A 22,984-nucleotide genomic window follows, 5' to 3' on the forward strand; every position below is an offset into this window, starting at 1 on the left:
TTTTTTTTTTTTTTTTTTTTTAACGTTTATTTATGAGAAAGACAGAAACAGAGTGTGAGTGGGGGTAGGAGGCCGATAGAGAGGGAGACACAGAATCCGAAGCAGAGCCCAGGCTCTGAGCTATCAGCACAGAGCCCGACATGGGGCTGTAACCCACAAACCGCTAGGTCATGACCTGAGCCAAAGCCAGATGCCCAATCAACTCAGCCACTCAGGCTCCCGTTTCCATGTTTCTTAACGGAGTGCACTAGATGTTGGAAGCGAGAAGCCCTCAGTGGCAACAAAAAGCACCCGCGCGCACTTCCCAAACACTCCCAGACGGGTGATACTAGCCTCCTGAAGAATCACTGAGCTGGAACGCAGAAGGTAGGTGAGCAACCCTGCCGGCCTTCGGGAGCCAGGAAGGGCACCAGCCCTCCACCCCGCAACCCCCGTGGGCAGTCCCTGTTACCCACCTGCGGCTGAGACCCCCTGGGACGAAAGATCCCAGAGTCTTCCCCATACCAGCAGCAGTGGCCAGTGGGAATCTGCCAGAAATGCACACTCTCAGGCCCCGCGCCAGATCTGCAGAATCAGGCGCTCCAGAGTAGGGCATGCAGGTCTGCGGTGTAGCAAGCCCTCCAGAGAACTCAGTGCACCCTCCAGGGTGTGTGTAGGGGATGGAACCTACGTTCTCAAGTCTAGGGAACCCTGTTTGGCACCGGAAAGCCCAGCTCCTCTCCTGCCCCACCGCCACCTGTGCGCTTGGTCTGGGTCTGAGGAAACAGAAGCCCAGCAAGGAGGCAAGGCAAGGTGAGCAGACGCCAGCCAGGCCAGTCTCTCTACGGCTCAGGTCCATCTACACAATGGCCGAAGGGAGAGAGGAGCCAGACCAGAACTACTCACCCCGAGCCTGTACAAGTGCTTCAGGGACCCACGATCCACAAGCCACGGTTCTGTATAAGGATGCAATTTTCTGGGAAGAGGGGCCATGCCTACTTTACCTTCTTGAAGGGGTCATCAACCCTGAAGATTACAACTACAGAACTAGGGATCTCAAAGTCCACTTTGAGCCTGGGTGGCTCAGTCGGTTAAGCGCTTGACTTTGGCTCAGGCCTTGATCTCGAGGTTTAGGAGTTCAAGCCCTGTATCCAGCTCTGGGTCTCCCTCCCTTTCTGGCCCCCCCCAAAAGTAAACATATTAAAAAAGCCCCCCTTGCACCCTATCTCTCAAAAATAAACATTAAAGAAATTTTTAACCAAAAAAAAGAATAATCAAATCCCTTTGCAACTTGCAAATTAATTCCAGGAGAAAGCGTGGAGGGAGATAACACAGAAGCAATTTAAGCCAGGCAGAGTCTGGCCCCAGCCCAGCAGGGAATAAAAAGGGAAACCAGGGTCCCACTCGGCAAGGCGCAGTCTGACCCAAGGCTGTCCCTACCTAAGAGTACCCCAACCTTCTAATCCCAGCAAACAATAAAAATCCCAATTCTGTTCCCGGCTACAAACATGCCGACTCCCTCCAGAGTTAATGAGAGCTCGGCGGCCGTGTCCACGGGGCAGGAGTTTAACAGGCTCTGAGCAACAGACACATCCGTCAAAGGCAGAGGCGGTCAGGGGGGCTCTTAGGGAGAAAACTGCGAAATACCAACTGGATTCAGGGTCCTTGGGAGGGAGGAGGAGATCAGCATTCTGACCTCAGGCCCACGCACCCCTAGGCCTCAGGTGGTGACCCAATGGTGGGCGTGGACCTCGCTGCAGTCCAGGCAACAGAGCCTCTTACGGGCCTCTTCCAGAAAGCTGCGTCGGGTTTCTTTACTCCTCCTTTAATGATTTAATTCTGACAAGGACTTCTTGCTAAACGCCTTTCATCTATAAACCTGGAAGGATGACAAAGGGCCACCATGGGCTGAATCACCAGGGAAGTGGCTCACCCTTGCTCTAGAAGTGCTTTCTGTGAGCAGCACGGCCTGTGAGTCCGTTGCGCTGGCCCACCAGCCACCCTCCACATCCCACCCCCTCCACCGGCCCCAAAACACGTCTGGTTCTGAAGGAGTTAACGTGGGCAAGGGAGAAGAGCTCTTCCAGGCAAAGGACAGAGCAGTGACTCAGGAGAACAGCTTGGCATGGAGCAGAAAACAGCAGAACTTTCCCCTCCTGTGACATTTCACGGAAATCTTCATAGCACGGGAAGACCTACTGCATATTCGGAACCGAGCATGTGATGAGGTCCTTCTCCGACCTCTATCTGGTGAACCGCCAGAAATAATCCCACTCACCCCCTTCCTCGATGTCCCCTGACTTAAGGGACATGGTAGGTCAAGATAACCCAGCCTCACAGCTTTGCTGAGTCATGAGTAGAACAGCTAAGGCCTTCTCCAATTACATACGATGGAGGGGGCGCTGTTCTAAATGCCTGTGGAGTACTTCCCCCTCAGTCACTTGCTCAAGATGACCCAAAGGTCAGGGCTGGGATTTGAACCTAGGCAGTGCAACTCTGAGGTCCACACACGGCCTCATGCAGGGAGCGGCGGTCCTCAGCTCTGTAGCAAGATGGCCTCCTACCATAGGGTCTTGTTTTGGAGCTAATTCTCATATTGCCTTTCCCCCCACCTCACTACTGCGGATGGTGGCCCGCAGGGGGATGGGGCTGTGTTCAACACGGAAGACACCAGAACATGGCCCATGCCACAAAATAGGCTGGGGGTGGGGAGACTGTGCGGTCATCTCCCCTCCCCCACACTCCTCTCCAATCTCCAGCCAGGCGTGCCAGACGCAGCCACACCAGGCACCCCCACCCCCACCCACATCCGGCACCTGAGTCACGGCCCTGGACACTCTCCAGAGCCTAGGAAATGACACACCATGACAGGGAATTGTCTCCTCTGGAGACAGAAAGAGCCCCAGCCGAAAGGCCAGACGCTTCCCCAGGAGGATCAGCCCCGTGGTGTGTTTTCGTGGGTGTTAGGTTTCCTTAATGTTGACAGTGAGCCTGTGAGTTCTGAGTGAAGAAAAACCCTATCAACCGACATTGTGGGCCACACAGGTAGGGTGGCCGGAGACAGACAGTCCCACGCAACATGGCACGAGCTGGCCACCTCACTCGGAAGCCGGGGCGCGCCTTCTGATACAGTGCATCACAGATGGTACGGGCAGGATGCCACGGTGGTTAGACCCCGCACTGCAGCTCAGGGGAGCTACTTAACCTCTCTGTGCCTCTGTCCTTCTGGAGGGTGGAGATCATGGTACCTTGAGGAGTTACAAAAGGGTTACAGAAGTTCAGGCCTGGCAGAGAGTAAGCACTCATAAATAAAAGCTGTTTTTTCAAACGGGCAGTCATCCCTCCTCCTCCAACCCCAATCCTTCGGCTGGTTTTTCCAGAGCAGCACACTAGGGTCAGAGTTACAGAAATGCCGGCCTATAGAACACGGACACGGGCCCGGCCCGGACTTCACCTCCAGCTCGCCTCCCTTAGATGTGAAGGCAGGTCAGAAGCAGAGGCCTGGGCCCTGGCGGATGGCACCCTCGGTCACGGCCGGCCCTCCCCGTGGCCTCCTGCAAACATGGCCACTCGCTGCCCTCCCGGAAGACGGCAAAGCACAAAGTGGTCAATCACCTTCACGTGTTGCCCAAAGGCCCCCACAGGCCTCTCTGCCCAGGAACCCCGGAACCCCAGGGCCCTCTCCTGCCGGGAGGCACATCATCACGAAACCAAAGCCTGGAATCTCCCTCAGGCCCAGAGCAGAAATGAAAACGGGGAGCAGAGAAGAGCGTAGCACTTTCCTTATAGCAGAGACTGCCCAAGCCACGAGGAAGGAACACGCGAGCGAAAACAATACTCTGGTCACACCCTGAATGCCCAGAACCACAGAACCCTCGAGACGAGGCAGCAGCCTGCCCGAGGGGCCTCCTCCAAAAAGGCCACCGGGGTTCTACAAGTTCTCCCTGCCTGAGACCGTGCGTGACCTTCTCCCCCGGACCCGGGAAAGGGAAGACTGACAGGGAAATGAGGCCGTGGAACAAAAGGGTCATTCTCAACCTGGGCCCGAGGTCAGCGGATCAGGAATCCCCAGTGCCTCGGAGGCAAAGCACACGAGGGACAGGTCACCCTGGGAAGGGACGCTTACCTGCCATCGAGAGGGCCGTGCTGCTCAGAGGGCCTCCCTTCCCTTTCAAAGAGAACAGAGGCTCCCACACGGCAGACATTCCTGCTTCCGGATCCTCCGCAGCCTCTCCCAGGGGGAGGAGGAAGAAGCAGAGAGGACAGGCTAAGAGTCACCACTTACCAGGCCAGCTCCTGTCCTGGACGCACGAGGTGGCCCGGCGTGGCAAGGACGCCCTCACCTCTCTGCAGGCAGGCGGGGGGACGTGCCTGCGGGTCCCCGGGAGGCCTCTGCCTCTAACTGGTCACCCTGGCCAGCCAGCGGCCCGGTTAGGCTGCAGGTCGTGAGTGCACAGCACCGGGGAGCCATTTCTTTCATTTGTTTCACCGGATGCAAATAAACAGCAAATTGCTGAAGCTCAGCGGGCCCAGGAGGGAGGGCGGCGGTTTTCAGGGTGAAGGTGTTTTCGGGCTTTTTTAAAATTTTTAATCATTTTCAGATTAACTTTACTTCTGATGCGCCTCTCCCAGAAATGAGAAAGCCAATCTTCCCAATACCCTGGGGTCAGCTCTTGCTCGATCCCAAAATAACACGGACACGGGTGATTAAGCAGCTCATCCGTATATAAAAGGTGAACTTCTAAAGGCTACCCGCGGGCCTGAAACTGCTGAGATCCAGGGGAAAGAGGCTGATTTACAAATGAATGCACTGTTTTGCCCTCAACTAGAGGCGATTGCAACCACCCAGCCCTTCTCTCCCCCTTGGCTGGGAAGAGGGCTTCTGGAAAAACGACATCTCAACAGGAATTTCCTGGTTAGAGAATGCCAAGCTCTTTCAAAGTTCACAAAGCAGGGGGGAGGCAGGGCCCAACCCCAGGCAAGAAGCCGCGGCACCCCGCCCACCCCCTCCCAGCGGGCCCAGGCCCAAAAGGCTGAGTGCGTCCGACGGGTGTACATATTTGAGGCCCTTAACTCTGCCAAGTCACCACAAAGAAAAGTGTGGAGTAACCGGTTGCCTTTGGCCTTGGCTGCGTAGCTGGCCGCGGGGAGGGCTCCCAGGAGGAGCGGTTCCTGGCGGAAACCATCTGCATTATTTATCCAGGCGGGGCTGGGTCCCACCCCCTGGCCCAGCTCAGGTTCTAGAAAGCTCAGGTGCTGGTGGGTGGCTTTCAAACTGCAAGTGGGGAATTGCACGCAGCCATCAGAGAGCCAATTCAGAAATAAAACGGCGGCTCTGCCCGCAGCAGCTGACGAGTGGTGGAGTGGTGGGCCGAGAGAAGAAAAGGGAGAGAGAGAGGCTCGGATGAAGGCAGAGGCGCCGCTGGTAACCAGGCAACGTTCCGCACACGCCCTGGGCGTGGGTCTGGCCTCACAAAAAGTCACCTCAGTGAAGACAGGAGAACTCTCTAGAAGATGCTGGGGAGGAGGGGACACGGGCCTGGGGCCTCGACAGTCACTTCCAGGTGGTCCTCCGAGGCAGAGATTTCTAAGAACCTGCCCTGCACACACACACCCCCAGCTCTGGAGCGCACAGGCCCAGGAGATGGGAAGCAACTTCAATGCCACCAATAGGAGACAGATGCAAAAACATCATCGCCCAGCCAGAAAATGGTACACAAATGTAAGAAAAGCTAAGTGAAAAGAGGCCAGAAAGACACCTGAGTGGAAGAAATGGGCTGTGCAGGCTCTGGGTCAGCAAAGACCCGGAGGAACAACCAGGAAAAATAACCCAGTAAAACACCGGGCTCCCCCCTCTTTCAGTTCTTTCTGACCCTGGTCGTGCGTCTAACTAGTTAAGGGACTGGCGAGTGGACGAAAATGATATTCATGGAGCTCTCGCTCCGTGCCAGGCACTGCCGCATCTCCAGGGCCCGGCATACAGCAGGAGCTCAGAACATGCACCCAGCACCCATCAGGTGCTGCTTTTAGGGGGCTCAGGAACGTTGTAAAGCAGGGGGCCTCGCCAAGTCTTCCCTGGAGGCACTTGGCCGTATCAGGAAACGTTTTTGGGTGTCACAACTAAAAAAAAAAGGAGTTGGGGCGCCTGGGTGGCTCAGTCGGTTAAGCGTCCGACTTCAGCTCAGGTCAGATCTCATGGTTCATGGGTTCGAGCCCCGCATAGGGCTCTGTGCTGACAGCTCAGAGCCTGGAGCCTGTTTCTGATTCTGTGTCTCCCTCTCTCTCTGCCCCTCCCCCACTCATACTGTCTCTCTCGGTCTCAAAAATAAACTATAAAAAATAATTTTTTTTTCCAAGAGAAAGGAGTTGCTACAGGCATCTGGTACATGGAAGCTATGGATGGTGCTAACCACCCTCCAGTGCACAGCACAGACTCACAACAGAATGATGAGGCTTGACATGTCAAGAGAGCCATGGTTGAGAAATCTGGAGGTAAAGAAACTTCCAGTGAGCTGCCAGGCAAGTCTGACCTTGTGTAAACACGCCACCCACGGAGGTATCTGCGTCCATTAAGGACTCCTGTGTCTCCTGTTTCACCTGGGGGCCCCGACTGCACATTTCAAACAGAGGAAAACGGAACCAGTCAGTCACCAGTCAGTCACCAGTCACTGAGGGACTATGGGACACTGAGGCGATGTGGGAGATGGTCAGGGGAAGGTCCTCCCCCCCCACACACAGGGAAGACTCCCAGAGACAAAAGTAAGAGTAACATTATTATATCAAAAATGCCTTTCGTTGACCACTTGTCTGGGAGGCAGCTGTCCTAAATACAAACCTCAATCTATTTACCCTCACCTTGGTTCTACAAGGTAGAAGGTAGGTACTGAGTATCCCCATTTTACTAATGAAGAAACTGAGGCCCAGAGAAAAATGGGCCCATGATGAAGTGGCTGATAAACAGAGAATGAATACAGAATATATTCAATAAGAACCTGATTGGTTGCACACAGACAAAAAGCTGTGAAATACCAGTTTGTGAATAATACATATCACGACAGAGGGTGTACCCAGGAAAATATGCCTCTATTTTCTTCGCAAACAGGCCTCATGTGATTCACACCTGCCTTTATTGGGATGTTACCTGACGGAGCCTCTGGAGAATCCCATGAGAGGAGGGATGGTGTTTTTGTGCCCATTTGATAGATGCAGCTCAGAAAAGCAAAGCCATGTATGTGCTCAAAGGCTCAGTGGGGGCATCACTGCAGCTGGCTCCCGCTCCAGAGCCCTTAACTACACCTGCAACTGCCTTCCCTAGGGCTGTCACTGGCACCTTATAATTCTCTTTTCACTGAGGTCACACTGGGTAGGGGCGAGCCAGCACTATTGGTCAGTGTGTGGGCTTGTCAACTCTACTAGTAGGTCTAATAGCAAACGCTATCGGCTGTGTATCCTCTGGCAAGCTCCTCAGCCTCCCTGTGCCTCAGTTAATTCAGCGATGACAATGAGGATCTTTCTAGAAGGGTAGGCAGGATTAAATGAGACAATATATGCCAAGTGGAGGTATCACATGTCCTAGGCACCACCAAGTATGACTATTATTGTTCCCCTCGCCCGGGGGGCGGGGGGGGGGGGGTGTTAAGAGGAGTCAGGGCAGAGAGAAGACATTAACCCAGAAAGCTCAAGCCAGTTTCTCCAAATCTTTTGGTGCCTTCACCTTGATTTGCACCAGACTAGCTCTTCCCAGAATGTTTTTGGAAAAAAAGGTGCAGTGAAAAGAGACCCAGCGTCCACAGCAAGTCCTCAGGCTGACACGGGTTCACCCAGGGCAGGCTCAAAACCCCTGCAGGGCTCAGGATTTCTTCCCAGAGCAGAGCAGTCCACGTGGCCCTCTGTGCCCAGGCCCGCCCTCCCTGGCAGAACTGCTTCCCTTGGACTCCTCCTTCTCACCCCTACTCAAATAGAGTTCTTGACGCCTGGGAGGGAGCTGGCCTCGGATTCCTAGCAAGCTGCGGGATGTATTAAGGATGCCCAGCCCCACAGGCTAGTGCCTACGTGGTGCTTGGCACGTAGCAAGCGTTCCCTGCCCGTCCTCTGCCTGTCCACGTTCGGTCCCATGGTCACAGCTGCCACCTTGATTCAAGCACCACACTACTGGCTCGCCCTCTCCAGCAGCTTTCCTCACACCTAAATGAGACAGGCAGTCCCTGCTCAATGGCCGCCGAGGGGACATGCTGGGCACACCCAAAATCTCATCTGGACTCTCATCCAGACCCACACCACATCTGGCCCTGTTCACGTGTCCCCTCCATCCACTGATCCTAACCACAATGGCCTCTCACAAGCCAAGTTCATGTGCACTTGCTGACACTTCCATCTAGAATGTTCTATGCCCAATCTTCCCATGTCTGGCAACGTCAGCTTTCGGCTCAAACGTCACCCTCCAGCCCCCTTATCATTCTGAAGTGTGGGTTGGGGTCTGGGTGTGTGGGTGGGTGTGTGGATATGTGGGGGGGGGTGTCTTTGTCATTGCGGTTGACTTCACTGCGATTACCTCTAGTTGAAATTATTTTCCTCTTTTGCTGGCTCGCTTATGTTTTGGTCTCCCCCAGAATGTGGGCTCCAGCAGTTTTCCTGTCCTTCTTCACCACAGCCCAGTGCGCGGCAAGGGCCCAGTTCCGGGCTTGGCTCAAGCACTGTCGCAAAGGCCACACATGTGATCAGGTAAGTGAGCCACAGGAGAGGGTTAACAAGACTCCAAGGTGACTCACAGGAAACTCCCATTTTTCTTCCCGGGTCTAAGAATCTCTCCCAGCAATCCAAGAAGGCAGGAGGGCTGTGAGGTCAATAAGGAAGATGACACAAAAGGGAACCTGTCCATTTCAAGGTCCGAAAGAGAACACATCACGGCACCAGAGAGGAAATTCCCTTCTCGACAGGTACTTGGCCATTCTGGTTTCTTGCCTGAAGCGCCCACTTCCACAAAAGGAGGGGATATTAACGAAGGATTTCTATGCTGAACGGGATGGGGCCACGCAGCTAAACACAATTACTAAGAAAACAGGGTGGGGAAACTCAGGAGGTTTTCACCAGCCACCTACTTCCCAGCTCTGCCTTCTTCTCCAGGAGGGAGCTACAGTCTCAGAATCATTTAGCATTTAAAGGGGGGAAGGACTTTCTCAGGGAAAACACACTCCCCACAGGAGCCTCCCCAGTGTGATGTCCAGTTAACCAAATCATTTAGTCCGGATTCTTTGCCCTTTTTCTCATCAGACCCTTTTAAGTCTGAGGATCTCTTTTCAACACCTCCCTTAATCCCGGCCTGGACGCCTCAATTCTGTCCCTGCAATCCGACGCCAGGGCCCGAGGGGACACTGCTCTTGGTGAATGCAGCAGGATGGGCCCAGCTGGCCGGTCTCCCTCCATCCCACTCTTGGGCGTGATTCAAGAGAAACTAAATCTGCTTTGTCTGGTCTCCATCTTCGTTCTTTCGGGCCTCTCCAAGTGTCAGCATCTTAACAGACAGGAGAAGAGTCTAGATTTTAAAGATAACATATTTGTCAAGCAATCCCCACCAATTACCAGTGTGTCAGGTCCCGACCCCAAGGAGCAGCAACTGGCTTGAAAGACAGTCCTCTGACTGCTGAGTGGGGACAGGGGGTTACTGAAGGTGGTTAAAGAGGTCAAGGACAAAACCAGATCAACCTTATTAGGAAGGGGGCCCTAGTGATAGCTGATGTGATTACCCAGTGACCCAGATGGGGAGCAATTGCCAGGCCATCAGTCTAGAGGTGGCTACAGACATGGCCTGGACCAGTGGTGGCCCATCAAAGGTCAGCAGAGTGTATCAGTCCAGTCACAGCTGGTTGACACTTTGACAATTTTAGTTACCAGTATTTTAAAATTGGGGGAAACTGCATCTAGAATCCAGATGACTAGCTTCTCTTAAAACAAACAAACAAAAAAAAAAAAAAAACAGGGGGCACCTGGCTCAGTCAGTTTAGCATCCAACTTCAGCTCAGGGCATGATCTCATGGTTCCTGGGTTCGAGCCCCACATCGGGCTATGTGCTGACGGCTCGGAGCCTAGATCTGCTTCGGATTCTGTGTCTCCCTCTTTCTCTGCTCCTCCCCACTCGTGCGAATCTGTGCATATGCAGTCGCTCTCTTTTCGTCACATTATTAATAAATAAACTTTTTAAAAAGCAAACAAACAACAAAAACAGAAGCTCTGGCCACAAAGGGTCCCCATTTCCACACGAAATAGTCCTCCAGGCTGACCCCACACACACACACCTTTGGATGGAACACAAAATTCTCCGTTTACCCAAGTCTCCATTATTCTTTAACTGTCAAGACAATGAAATCTAACCTTGAAAGTCTCTTCAAGACAGAGCAGAGCAGCAGAAGGCAAGAAGGCAAATACTGGGATATGAGATAAACACTTGCGCCTTGCTAGAAAGAACGGCCAAGCTCCGGACAGTTCAACCCCATCATGGTTCCGCAGGGGTGCCGGAAGAGCCACCCCCAAAAATAGGTCTCTGGCACGAAGAGTAACACAGGCTGGTTATTTTTAAGAAACTGCAAACACAAGTGCAGCTCTGAAAACCAAGTCGAAATTACCCTTTTCTAAGGCGACATTTACATGTGTAAGAAAAATCTCCATTTGTAAGAACGTCTTCCCAGCAATACCAGGAAGATGGGAATGACTAACTCTCTAGAAACTCCTATCAATGGAGAAGACAACAACTTAAATCTGCATAACAGCCTGACACTTGTTTGCTATGCTTTTCCTGGTGACCCCCCCCCAAACTCGCTCCCCACCCCCAAAGACTTTCGTCTTCAGCTGGAGAAGATGTCTAAGGTGATGGCTTGGGCCATTTTAGGGAGTTACTCGGTTTTTCTGGGTCTCTTGTGTACACAGGAGATATACACATTATTAAACTTCTCTTTGTTTTCATCCTGTTAACATGTCCTATATCAATTAAACTCTTAGACTGGCCAAAGAATCTAGAAGAGAAAAGAACATTTCTGCCCCTAGAAGTTTGTTTATCTTTTTCCAAGAGGGGATAAAATATACAGGAAACTACATCAAACTGTTAACACTGGTTACACCTGGCTGGAGAAGTTTTTTAGCTTTTTCTTTGTATATTTTGGCTTGTTGCAAATAGGACAGGGAAGCTGAGGAGGCGCCATTTTGGAAAGGCTCCATCTCCGAGGTCTCTGCTCGGCCCCAGGTCCTCTCGTTCCGTATTTCCCCTTGCATCTGAGTAAAGCAAAGAAGCTATGTTCCCACTCCAAGGGGGAAGCACGAAAGTGAGTCATTCTGAGTTTCGTCCTAGGCACCCCCCCCCACGCCTGATAGCATCTAGAAGAACCAAGCTCGAGGACAGTGGCTTCCACCAAATCTCGGGTGACACTGGCATCCATCCATACCCCCACCTTCCGTGGTTCATGGAGTAACACCTACTGTTTACTGGACTCTGGCCTTCGACGGAACCCTACCCTGGATTTCTGAAGGAACATGTACCCGGACCCCCTTCCAATGTAAACCCCTAACCCCAAGCGATGGGGTGGCTCACCTCTCCTGTTCTGAGTCTCCCAAACACGCCGTCTGCTGTACTGTCACTCATGCAATTCAGGAAATTCTGCTCTCGCTTCCTCCTGGCGCGTGTTTGATTTCTCTCCTGCACGAAGCCAAGGTTCCTCTTGGCCTGTCCTATGGGACCCTCTCTGGGTCCTCGGAAAGGCCTGCCTATGTCGCAAAGAAATGCACTGCCTTTATTGTTTGAAAGGAAAATCCAGTAATCCGTTCTGTTCCCTTACTTAGTTTCTAATTCTTGGAAGAGTTCTTTTTTCTAAAAACACTTACTGAGCAGCTACTCTAAATCGCTAGCGCCATGCTGGTCAGAGTTGAGGGAGAGACCTGGTGCCCTTATCCATCGAGGCAAAGAGACCCTCAGGTCAATGAATTCTAAAACAGAAGGTTGATTTGGGGCCGAGGGGGTGGCCCGGCATATTCTACGGTGTTTGTCCCCAGCCAGTACTCCAAGATGCCAAAGGGCTTGGCAAAACAGCCGCTCCGTGGAGCGTGGATAAGAAATGCCAAGCTGAGGGGCACCTTGACACGGTCGGTTAGGCGTCCGACTTCGGCTCAGATCAGGATCTCTCTGTTCATGAGTTCCAGCCTGTGTCAGCTCCTGGCTGTCAGGGCAGAGCCCGCTTCAGATCCTAGGTCTCCCCCGCTCTCTGCCCCTCCACCACTCACAAGCGCATGTGTGCATGCACGTTCGTTCTCTCTCTCAAAGGTGTAAAAAAAAAAAGAATGCTAACTTGAGAACACAGACAGCCACCCTCTCTCTTTTCAAAATATGGGAGGCCCAGGAGGGTTTGATCAAGCAAAGGTTCAGCTCTGATGTAATAACTGTTTATTCAGCATATTCTGTGCTGCGCCAGTCCCTGACTAGGTTATTTTCACTGACGGCATCCAGCACAATGCCCACCAAAGCATAGAAGCTACACAGCAGCCCTGTCCAGTAGAACCTTCTACAACCACAGCAACCGGCCTCAGCTACACGCGGCTCCTAGCAACTGAAACGTGGCTAGTGCCCCTCTAGTTTTTTCATCGATGTAAACTTAAAGAGCCACAAACAGCAGACGGCATCACTGTAAGGACCTCTGTATTAACAGACAAGAGAGCCAGCCTAGCAGGCGAGCAGAACACCTCGGAATCTTCCACTCATTCCCATTTGAGGAATTTGGCAGGTGTCTTTGAGGCATCATGCCTGATGCCTAGAAATATGTATATGGCCTTTCCCTGGATTCCACCCTTAGCCTAGCTTGGAAATTCTCAAGTCTTTAGTATGTAGATTGCCTGATGGGAGCTAGTTACTTTCATGGGTAATTTAAGGCACTTTCCAGGGTGATTTTGACTTTGGAAGCTAAAGGGCTCCACTGAAGGAGGATCAGAGAGGGGGCCTTAGTCTGGAAGGATCTACAAAGGTGTGCCTCAGCAAGGAGCAGGAGAGGACCGGGCATGCCCCAGGACCACACGCAGGCTGGAAGGCTGCATAGGGCGACAGGCTGATCGGCAGGGATGCTGACCCAAGCTAGGACAAGACAGGCAGTAGGGCCTTGAATCTCTGCTCAAGACCGTGGTCTTCAGGAGCCCGTGGAAATTTAAAGCAGGAGAGCAGGACAATCGGACTTGTGTTCTAGAAAGGGCCCTACCAAAAGCGGTATTAATACATTGGGAAGGAAAGAAATCAGAGGGCAGGGAGACATTTCAAAGAGTGCTGTATCCCTGGGGGGAAAGAAAGACAGGCCACCAATCGTTTCAGAGAGAGCAGACATCTGAGCTTGGGTAATTATTTCCAGGCACGGATTATGCTGGAAACAAAGCCACCCTCTCTAGCTGAAAGGCTGTTTTTACTTGGTTCTCCAGGATAAAAGTTCTATCCATCTGATAGACAAAGTCAAGCCATTCACTCATTCGTTCAAAATAAATATTTATTGCACACCAACCAGAACAGGCACCCTGGTAATAAAATGGGCAGCGGGCACATCGGGATCAACAAAAACAAAAGGCAGGACCCACCCTCATGTGGAACCTTATACTCGGGGGGTAGGGAGGGGGGGGGAGGAGAGGGGAGGAGCTCCCAGGTCTGAGCACAGACCCCGTGGCCAGAGATGGCGCCCTCTGGAATCTAGAAGATAGGTGTGTCCCAAGTCAGCCAGAAAAGGGGACCGCAGGGAAAAGCTGAAAGGGGAGGCAGGGGAGAGCACAAGCGGATTCGGGGCTTGTGATCTTCATCCTAAAGCCATGGAGAACGCACTTTAAAGTAGGTTAAAAGAGAACGGAGTTTAAAGTAGGAAGTGGTAGTCAGAAGGGATGCCCCTTGCCGAAAGACTGGGGGGTGGGAGGCGGGACAGAGACAGTGGGACCAGATAAGAGACCACTGCAATGCAACAGCGGTAACCTACAGAATGGCATTCAGGGTATAATATTATAAGAAGATGGGGGCGCCTGGGTGGCTTAGTCAGTTAAGCGTCCGACTTTTGCTTAGGTCATGATCTCGTGGTTAGTGGGTTCGAGCCCCGCGTTGGGCTGTGCTGACTGCCAGCTCAGAGCCTGGAGCCTGTTTCAGAGTCTGTGCCTCCCTCTCTCTCTGACCCTCCCCTGCTCACGCTGTCTCTCTCTCTCCTAGAAATAAATAAAACATTTGAAAAAAAAAGAAAAGAAAATGACACGAAAAGGCAAAACGACAGACAAATTGAGAATAGGGGCACCTGGGTGGCTCAGTCGGTTAAGCATCCGACTCTGACTCAGGTCATGATTTCACGGTCCATGGGTTCGAGCCTGGAGCCTGTTTCCAATTCTGTATCGCCGTCTCTCTCTGCCCCTCCCCTGCTCACACTGTCTCTCTCTCTCTCTCAGAAATAAATAAAACATTAAAAAAGAAGAAGAAGAATTGAGAATAAGCCCCCCATCTCTGGCCTAGCCAACCAGCAGAAGACTAGCTTATGGGACAGGGTGGAGAGGCAGGTGTTTTGCTAGGGGGTGGGGGGCGGGGCACCCATGAACAACCGGTAGGGAGGTCAGGTAGGCAGCCGGCCCTCTCCGCCTCATGACTCAGGAAAAATCTAGGTTGGAAATAAAGAGCGTGAGTCACAAAGCCAGGGCTGGGATGTGGGCGAGTTCATCGGGGAGCGAGCATGCTGGGCGACAGGACCGGCAGAGCGTTCCCCAACGCCAACCACACTGAACGGCTGGAGAGGAGCGGGTGCTATGGAAGCGGCAGGAAATCCGCAACAGCGGTGGCAAAAATAAGCAAATAAAGCCAAAGGAAGAGAAAGTTTCCAGGACAAAAATGAAAAGCCAGGGCCCGTATCTCTGTCACATCAAGGTAAATGAGCACCGACAACCTCCACCAGAAAATGCAACATGGGGCCTGCAGGAAGCTTAGGGACAGGAGGGGACGCGGAGGGATGGGGGACACAGGGAAGCCACAATGGAGCGGGCAGGGCAAACGGGCAGGTGAGGAAACCAACGAATACAGACACTTCTCCTGAGAAACGCGGCACGGAAGAAGAGGCCAGAAACAGGAAGAATTGCTAACAGAGAACACGCAGGTGTGAGACAGACTCCGGAGTGTTCAAAAGTCGATACATCCATCAACAGGTTACAAAGACGTACCCTGGGACCCCAGAACCCCACTCCTACCTACGTCTATAACCAAGAGACATGAAAACGTACACCCACACAAAAACTCCCACAAAATCTTCACATCGCCATTATGCAGGGCACCCAGAAAGTACAAACAAGTCAAATGTCTGTCTACTAATGGATGAGTGGATGCAAAAAGGGTGGCATAGCCACAATAGAACATTATTCAGCCAGAAAAAGGAATGAAGTACTGACCTAGGCTACAGTGTGGATGAGTCTTGAAAGCATTATTCTACGGAAAAGAAGTCAGGCCCAAAAGGTCATACATCATTAGGATTTCATTTAGATGAAAACAAGCAAAATGGGTAAATCCACAGGGACAGAAGGTAGATGTGTGGTTGTCAGGGGCCGGGGCGGGGGACAACGGAGAGTGACTGGTATCGGGGAGGGGGCTCCTTATCGGGAGGAGGAAAATGTTACAATCGATTCCAGTGATGGTCACACAACTCTCGGAACATATTAAAAACCACTGAAGTGTGGGGCGCCTGGGTGGCTTAGTCGGTTAAGCAACTGACTTTCGCTTAGGTCATGATCTCGCGGTTCGTGGGTTCGGGCCCCGCGTCGGGCTCTGTGCTGACTGCCAGCTCAGAGCCTAGAGCCTGTTTCGGTCTGTGACTCCCTCTCTCTCTGACCCTCCCCTGCTCACGCTGTCTCTCTCTCTCTCTCTCTCTCTCTCTTAGAAATAAAAATAAAACTTTTAAAAAAAAAAACCACTGAAGTGTGTACTTGAAAATGGAGAATTGTCCAATATGTGAATTATATCTCAATAAAGCTTTTGTTTTCGTTTCTGTTCTTGTTTTTAAAGGTCTGCGAAGTACTGGATTTCAAGGTTCCCAGGAAAGCTGGGGGTGGGTAGAAGGAACTTGGGGTGAAGGTTTGGAGGGCCCTGTAATACTGCACTCAACGCCCACCATCAGACGTGGGCTCTGCAAACTTACTCCCCACCCCAACCCCAAAGGTCGATGGTAAAGAAGCAACCACCAAGGGAGCAAACCCATTTGAAAGTTTCAGGCAAAAAAAAAAGTCAGGATCTCTCTAATAGGCCTCAGACCCTGTATGTTAATTCTACAGGCACCTGGAAGAAGAGAAGGAGACCGTTCTTTTTAAACTAAAGTTGAAAAGAGTCTATCTTAGATCACAGTCTTCTAGAATAACAGGAGTCACATAAACATACAGCATGGGTCAGGCTTCAAAATGAGACCAAAAAAAAAAAAAAAAGTCTAAATGGCTCATCAGTTAAATGCCATCTTGGGCTCAGGTCATGATCTCACGGTTTGTGAGTTCGAGCCCCACGTGGGGCTCTGTGCTGACAGCTCAGAGCCTGGAACCTGCTTTGGATTCTGTATCTTCCTCTCTCCCTGCCCCTCCCCTGCTCGTGCTCTCTCTCTCGCTCTCTCACTCTCACTCTCTCTCAGAATTAAACATTTTAGGCGCACTTGGGTGGCTCAGTCGGTTAAGAGTCCGACTTCATGATCTCGCGGTTCATAGGTTCAAGCCCAGCGTCACGCTCTGTGCTGACAGCCAGCTCAGAGCCTGGAGCCTGTTTTAGATTCTTATTTCCCTCTCTCTCTGACCCTCCCCTGCTCACACTATCTCTCTCTCTTGCTCAGAAATAAATAAAAAATGTTAATAAAAAAAAGCACTTTGGAGCGCCTGGGTGGCTTAGTCGGTTAAGCGTCCGACTTTCGCTTAGGTCATGATCTCACGGTTCGTGGGTTCGAGCCCCGCGTCGGGCTCTGTGCTGACTGCCAGCTCAGAGCCTGGAGCCTGTTTCAGTCTGTGACTCCCTCTCTCTCTGACCCTCCCCTGCTTGCGCTGTCTCTCTCTCTCTCTCCTAGAAATACATAAAACATTTTAAAAAAATTAAAAAAATAAATAAATAAAAATAATAAAAAAAACATTTTATTAAATTCGAAGTTGGGGGGCGGAGAATAGGGCAAACACGAAGTTTTCTACAAGTGAACCACAAAAACTAAATTGCACAGACAGGGCGACAGGATCCCATGAACGAATGCACAGCGGATGCTACGCTGGCCGAGAGAAGGTAGATCTCGCATTTGGAAAGCCATTCATTACCCAACAACTTCAAAGTTCGGGGACATTTTAAACCTTCTTGAGAGAGGAACAATCTGGTCGTTATCCACCTCCCAAAGACATGTTTTCCATCAAACAGTTCACGGATGGCACTTCCTTAGACTATAGAAGAGCCAGACCAGAGTTAAAACCACGGATGCTCTTTTTTTTTTAATTCTGAGCACTTTCTGCATCACACTCTGATTCAAGAATGTTTATGGTTATATTTTCTTAAAGAGTTTTCTTGGGGGGGGAGCAAATAACAGAAGGTCTCTATCTCATTGCTGTCCTCATAAATAATCCCTTTGTGAAACAGTCTTAATTTACATACAACAGTGAGAAGGAGGATCCTGTACTAATTAAGGTCTGGAGCTGGTTAGCAAATTGCTGTAATTGTGTATTCTCCAGCATCCCTCACCCTGGCACATCTCAGCAAGAATGATACTGTGCAAGATTTTCCTGTCTCCAGCTTCCGCCGAAACCTGTGTGCGGTTTCCAAGCGGCTCTGTCCCCTCTTGTGGGTGACATGACACAGACACTTTTAAAAATGGTATCAGCTCCGGCGGCCAGGCGGCCACACCCCACAGCCGTTACCGCAGAACACGCACACGGCAGGGTCGAGGGGCAAAGCGGCCTTTGTACAGAGACACGAACTCGCGGAGACCGTCATTTTTCAGACTGCAGATCCCTGGCCTTGGAGGGGTTCGCTCTGAGTCATGCCCGGTGTGGCCAAAACCCTGCAAGGAGCTGTGCTGTGACCAGTCTTGTGCGCAGAATGCAAACTGACAGGCCACTCCTGACCCGGAGATGTGTGCTGTTGGGTTCGTGCATGGTCGAAACTGGCCGGCACAAACCACATTTAAAAGTCAGGCAATTTTACAGGGGGGCGGAAATGCTGGCAACACAGATGAGACATCTTCCTGCTGGTCAGCAGTCAGAGGGCTGCATCCTCCCGCGTGACAGGAGGCACACTCCTGCTCAAAGGTCCCGGCACCTCTAGGTGCAGCCCGCTAATCTCACTCCTCTACCGGCAGACAGCTGACCTGGCATCCCTGGGCTAGAGCTCATGGCTATGGTCAGAGGATCAGACTCCGAGATGAAACCTGACCCCAGTTCTCCGCTTCGCTACTCCATGAATCCCACTGAGCCTCAGTTTCCTAAACTGTAAAATGGGAGTATCATAACAACACACCGACATCAAAGCAGGATTAGAAAAGCCAAATGAAGTCATTTGCATCGGATTCCAGACACCTTATAAGTACTCAGAAAGTTTGAAACAGATAAACACACCTGGCATCTAGGTGGTACTTCCGCTCTTTCAGATCATTACCTCAGACACAAACGTCAATCTGATACCTTGAAAGCTCAAAAGCTTTGTCTCCAGGAACTAAAACACTCCGGTAAAATGCCAAGGCTGGGGTAATGGCAATGACTGGCTTGGGAATTACTCAGTTAATAAATGAATACATGTCATGGGTATACAAAATGTAATTTAGTTAGGGGCGCCTGGGTGGCTCCATCGGTTGAGCATCTGACTTAGGCTCAGGTCATGATCTCATAGTCTGTGGGTTTAAGGCCCGCGTCGGGTTCTGTGCTGACAGCTCAGAGCCTGGAGCCTGTTTCAGATTCTATGTCTCCCTCTTTCTCTGCACCTCCCCTGCTTGCTCGCTCTCTCTCTCTCTCTCTCAAAAATAAACAAACGTTAAAAAAAAATTCTTTTAATAAAGTTTTTAAAAAATGAAATTTAGTTAGAGAACCTGAAGGCTCATATGAACTAGATGTCGGAACGGAATTTAAAAACTGCGAGCCAATTATTGGAGTTTCTCAGTTTCCCAAGCAGAGTACAGTTCGGGGCCTGCTCTCCGCCTCCAAGTGGGGAATAATGGGGCCGGTTTCCCAAGATGCCCGAGTGGCCACGTCAGCTCCTAAGGAATTATCTCCTCCCTGGAGGGGGCAGGTGGTGGGTTCAGGGGTCCAGACACTGGCCCTTCCCCGGCCAAAGGGCAGATGCATGAGACAAGATGAGCGACTCTCCCAGAGGACCTTGTCCTGTTGACCTTGAGGAGGCCGTGTACTGGCTCTGCTCCCCAGAGCAGCCCCAGGACCTCCAGCCTCTCCATCAGCCCCATGAGCCAAGTGACCACCTTCCAGTCCACCCCTTTCCTGCTCCAACCAACGAGAACTGGCTTCTGCGGCTCACAACCAAAAACTCCCACCCAAATGATGTCGTTTGGGGACCAAAGCACTGAATTTCCCCAAACCACAAGAAAAGCAGGCTGGAGAAGTAAGTAACGTGTTGGAGGGATCTAGATGACCCCACGTGGACTCAGAGATAATTAGGAGTGGAAGGGAAGATAAGCCGTTGTCCCCATCGGCCTTTGAAAGCACGCCATTTTGACTGCCATTTTGACCGCGCTGACCTCAGCTCTCAGAATCTGAGCGGGGCCCCCTGGGTGGCTCAGTCTGTTGGGCATCCAAGGACTCTTATTTCAGCTCAAGTCACGATCTCACGGTTAGTGGGATCAAGTCCTGTATTGGGCTCTGGGCTGACAATGTGGAGGCTGCTGGGGTTTATCTCCCTCCCTCTCTCTCTCTCTCTGCCCCTTGCCCACTCGCTCACAAGCTCTTCTCAAAATAAATACATAAACATGAAAAAAAAGGGAAAAAAAGGACCTGAGGAACCCAGTATTCTAACTTCAGGCCTCTGTGAATGGAACTTATTCGCCTGACCCACCCAAGGCTCTGGACACAAGAGCAGCCAGTCACCGGCCACCCAACCCCGGAAGACAGGAGCTCAGTTCCACACAAAGACAGCCATGCAAGGCAGTCCCTGGGAGGAGAGAAAGGTCTCCCTCAAAACCAGTGACGCCTTCTGTTCCCCATCATGGTTTCCTCACCACAGCAAAGGCCCCAAAGGCCCTGGGAAAATCAGGCCAAACAGGCTGCAGACGAGCTTTCTTCAAGGGTCACAGAGGCCAAGGACGGACAGCCTATCCTGAGCCCACCTGCTGGGAAGCCTGCAATTCCTCACAGTCCAGGCCTGGTTTCCGCCTCTCCACACGCCCCTCCTGTCAGTTATACCTGGGGGGCGTGTGGGGGGCGTCGTAACACGTGGTAAGTGGGGCTTTCACCCAAAAGGCTTCTCAATACAAGCTCATCCCTCCTCCTGCTGAATGTAATCCCGGCGAACTTTCCGAGCAGGCACAGTGGCCCAGTTTTGAGCACCCTGTGTGTGCGAGCAGATTTAATCCTTCAGCACAACGCTCTGGGGCTTTTCCCTCCCCGTGGATAAGAGGAAAGTGAGCCACAAAGAATAACCCAGCTAGGCAGGGGGCAGGCCACAGTGTGAATCCAGGGAGTCTGGCTCTAGAAGAGGTGTTTTAAAACCTCTAAGCCACCGGGCCCTGCCTCTTGGACAGAAGGAAGTGGCTGAGCATAGCGGTCTGGGGTCTAGGACCCGGGGAGAGGAGACAACGTTTCAGCAAAGACCATCAACAAACAAATAAATAAGGGGGCACCTGGGTGGCTCAGTCAGTTAAGCGTCCAACTTTGGCTCAGGTCATGATCTCGCGGTTCGTGAGTTCAAGCCCCGCGTAGGAGCTCGCTGCTCTCTGGATAGAGACCACTTTGGATCCTCTGTTCCTCTTTCTCTCTCTGCCCTTCCCCCACTCACTCCATCTCTCTCTCTCTCTCAAAAAAAATAAACAGTAAAAAAAATAATAAAGTAAGAAGTACAAGGTCATGAACAAAGCTATAAAGACAATCTGGAGTGAGCGTGAAGAATCTTCTGGAATACCATGTTCAAGTCTCTGGATCTGGGTTGTGGTCCCACAGTAATTAAGTCCACCAAGCTGTACGCCAACGATAAGATTTAAAATGTACCAGAAAATAGTAAACAAACGGCAGATGGTGAGAGGCAGCTTTCTCAGAACGGGAGTGAAGAAGTTCTAGACAAGAAGAGAGAAGGCTGGAAAGATCCACGTGGTCACAGATCACAATTTGAGACAAGTGTACGAACTCGTGTTTAGTTTAACGTAGACACAGAGAGAAATCTTCATAGATGTGTATATACATACGGGTCGGTACACATGCGTGTTTCCCTGTTCTGTCGTCCTAGAGGAACAAGAAACAAAGACATCCCCGAAGCAACGAGCGCACTGAGGACCCAATGCCACTCACCAATAAAAGGAACCAGGGTGCCTTGGGGGAATGGCCAGCCATAGGACCAAGGCGGGAAATCTACAAGATGAGCCTAGCACATCTTGTAGTGACGAAAAGAAAGGGTTCAATCAATCAACCCCACGGATGTCAAAGGGACACAGGAGTCACCTGGAAGAGCTCTCAACAGCCAAAGCTGGAACTTTTTTAATAATCTCTGCACCCACGATGCAGCTTGAACTCACAAACCTGAGATCGAGAGTTGTAACGCTCCACCAACTGAGCCAGCCAGCCAGAAACCTCCCACAGACAGAACACCTTGACCAACAAAATAAAAAATAGTACTGGACTGCAACTAAAGTTTAAAATAAATGAGTCCACGGACACCTGGGTGACTCAGTCCATTAAGCAAGTCCCCGACTCTTGATTTCAGCTGAGGTCATGATCTCGCTGTTTGTGAGATCAAGCTGAGTTGCGCTCTGTGCTGGCCTCACAGAGCCTACTTGGGATTCTCTCTCTTTCTCTCTCTGCTCGCCCCCACTCATACTTGCTCTCACTCTCTCTTTCCCAAAAACAAATGGACTTTAGGGGCCTTGGGTGGCTCAGTCAGTTAAGCATCCAACTCTTGATCTTAGGTCATGATCCCGGGGTTTGTGAGTTCAAGCCCCACGTGGGCTCTGCACAGACACTGCAGGGCCTGCCTGGGATTCTCTGCCCCTCGGTAGGCCTCCCCGACTCACACTCTCTCTCTCAAAATAAACTTCTGAGAAAAACAATAAATAAGGAAAAATTTTAAACTAATAATAATGGAGTCCACGCTGTGATAAACGACTGAATAACAAATAACTGAGGAGAATGGACAAATCTCTCAGAGAGAAAAACTCCAAATAATTTGTGCACATCCTCTGGCCTGAAGGAGGCAGAGTGTACTCCCTATGCGCTAGGTGTGGGTGGGCTTCATGACTTCATTACAAAGTGTACAGCACAAGAGGGTGGTGACCTAACAAACATGACCTCAGCCAGGTGGTCAAGATCAACATCACCAGCGATAAGTCACATCGGTAACATGCACCCTTGATGTGATGGGATGAAAATGGTACTTTACCCTGCTGTCTTCCTCCCCTAAAGCCTGCGATCCCAGCCTACCGGAGTCTAGTCTCGAGAGAAACGTCAGATAAATCCCAACCAAGGGGCAGTCCACAAAATACCCTGAGCAGTACTCCTCAAAACTATCAAGGTCATCAGAAACGAGGGACATCTGAGAAACTGGGACAGCCAAGAGGAGACAAGGAGACATAACTCCATTAAACCTGGCTTACTGGGTGGGATCTCGGAACAGAAGAGCCACCTCGGCAGAAAAGCCAAGGGAATGTGAACAAAGTACGAACTTCAGTTGGTAACGACAAACCAATCAATACAGATGTGTGAACTGCGCCAAGCGCACCACGCTCACGCGCCATGTTAGTAACGGGGAACCGCTATCTGGGTGCGGGTATGTGCGTGGGGACTCGGTGGGGCGACGTGGCAACCCTTGTCGCCATCTTCCCAACTT

At 51.4% G+C, this 22,984-nt stretch overlaps 1 protein-coding gene across 16 annotated transcripts in view; it reads right to left on the bottom strand.

Annotated features, from left to right (window-relative positions):
- ZMYND8 (zinc finger MYND-type containing 8) overlaps positions 1 to 22,984 on the bottom strand; it is a 133,699-nt gene that overhangs the window by 85,646 nt on the left and 25,069 nt on the right. The window contains exon 1 of one of the 16 annotated variants that reach the window (XM_039249416.1): positions 4,106 to 4,127. The exons of the other annotated variants lie outside the window; for them this stretch is intronic. Within the exon in view, the coding sequence (XP_039105347.1) occupies positions 4,106 to 4,112 (7 nt within the window). The 5' untranslated portion in view covers positions 4,113 to 4,127. Of the gene's footprint in view, positions 1 to 4,105; positions 4,128 to 22,984 lie in introns of those variants that run through there. 16 annotated transcript variants of the gene reach the window in all.

The sequence above is a fragment of the Hyaena hyaena genome, unplaced genomic scaffold, assembly GCF_003009895.1.
Source record: "Hyaena hyaena isolate Hyena2069 unplaced genomic scaffold, ASM300989v1 scaffold_335, whole genome shotgun sequence".
Classification (NCBI taxonomy): domain Eukaryota; kingdom Metazoa; phylum Chordata; class Mammalia; order Carnivora; family Hyaenidae; genus Hyaena; species Hyaena hyaena.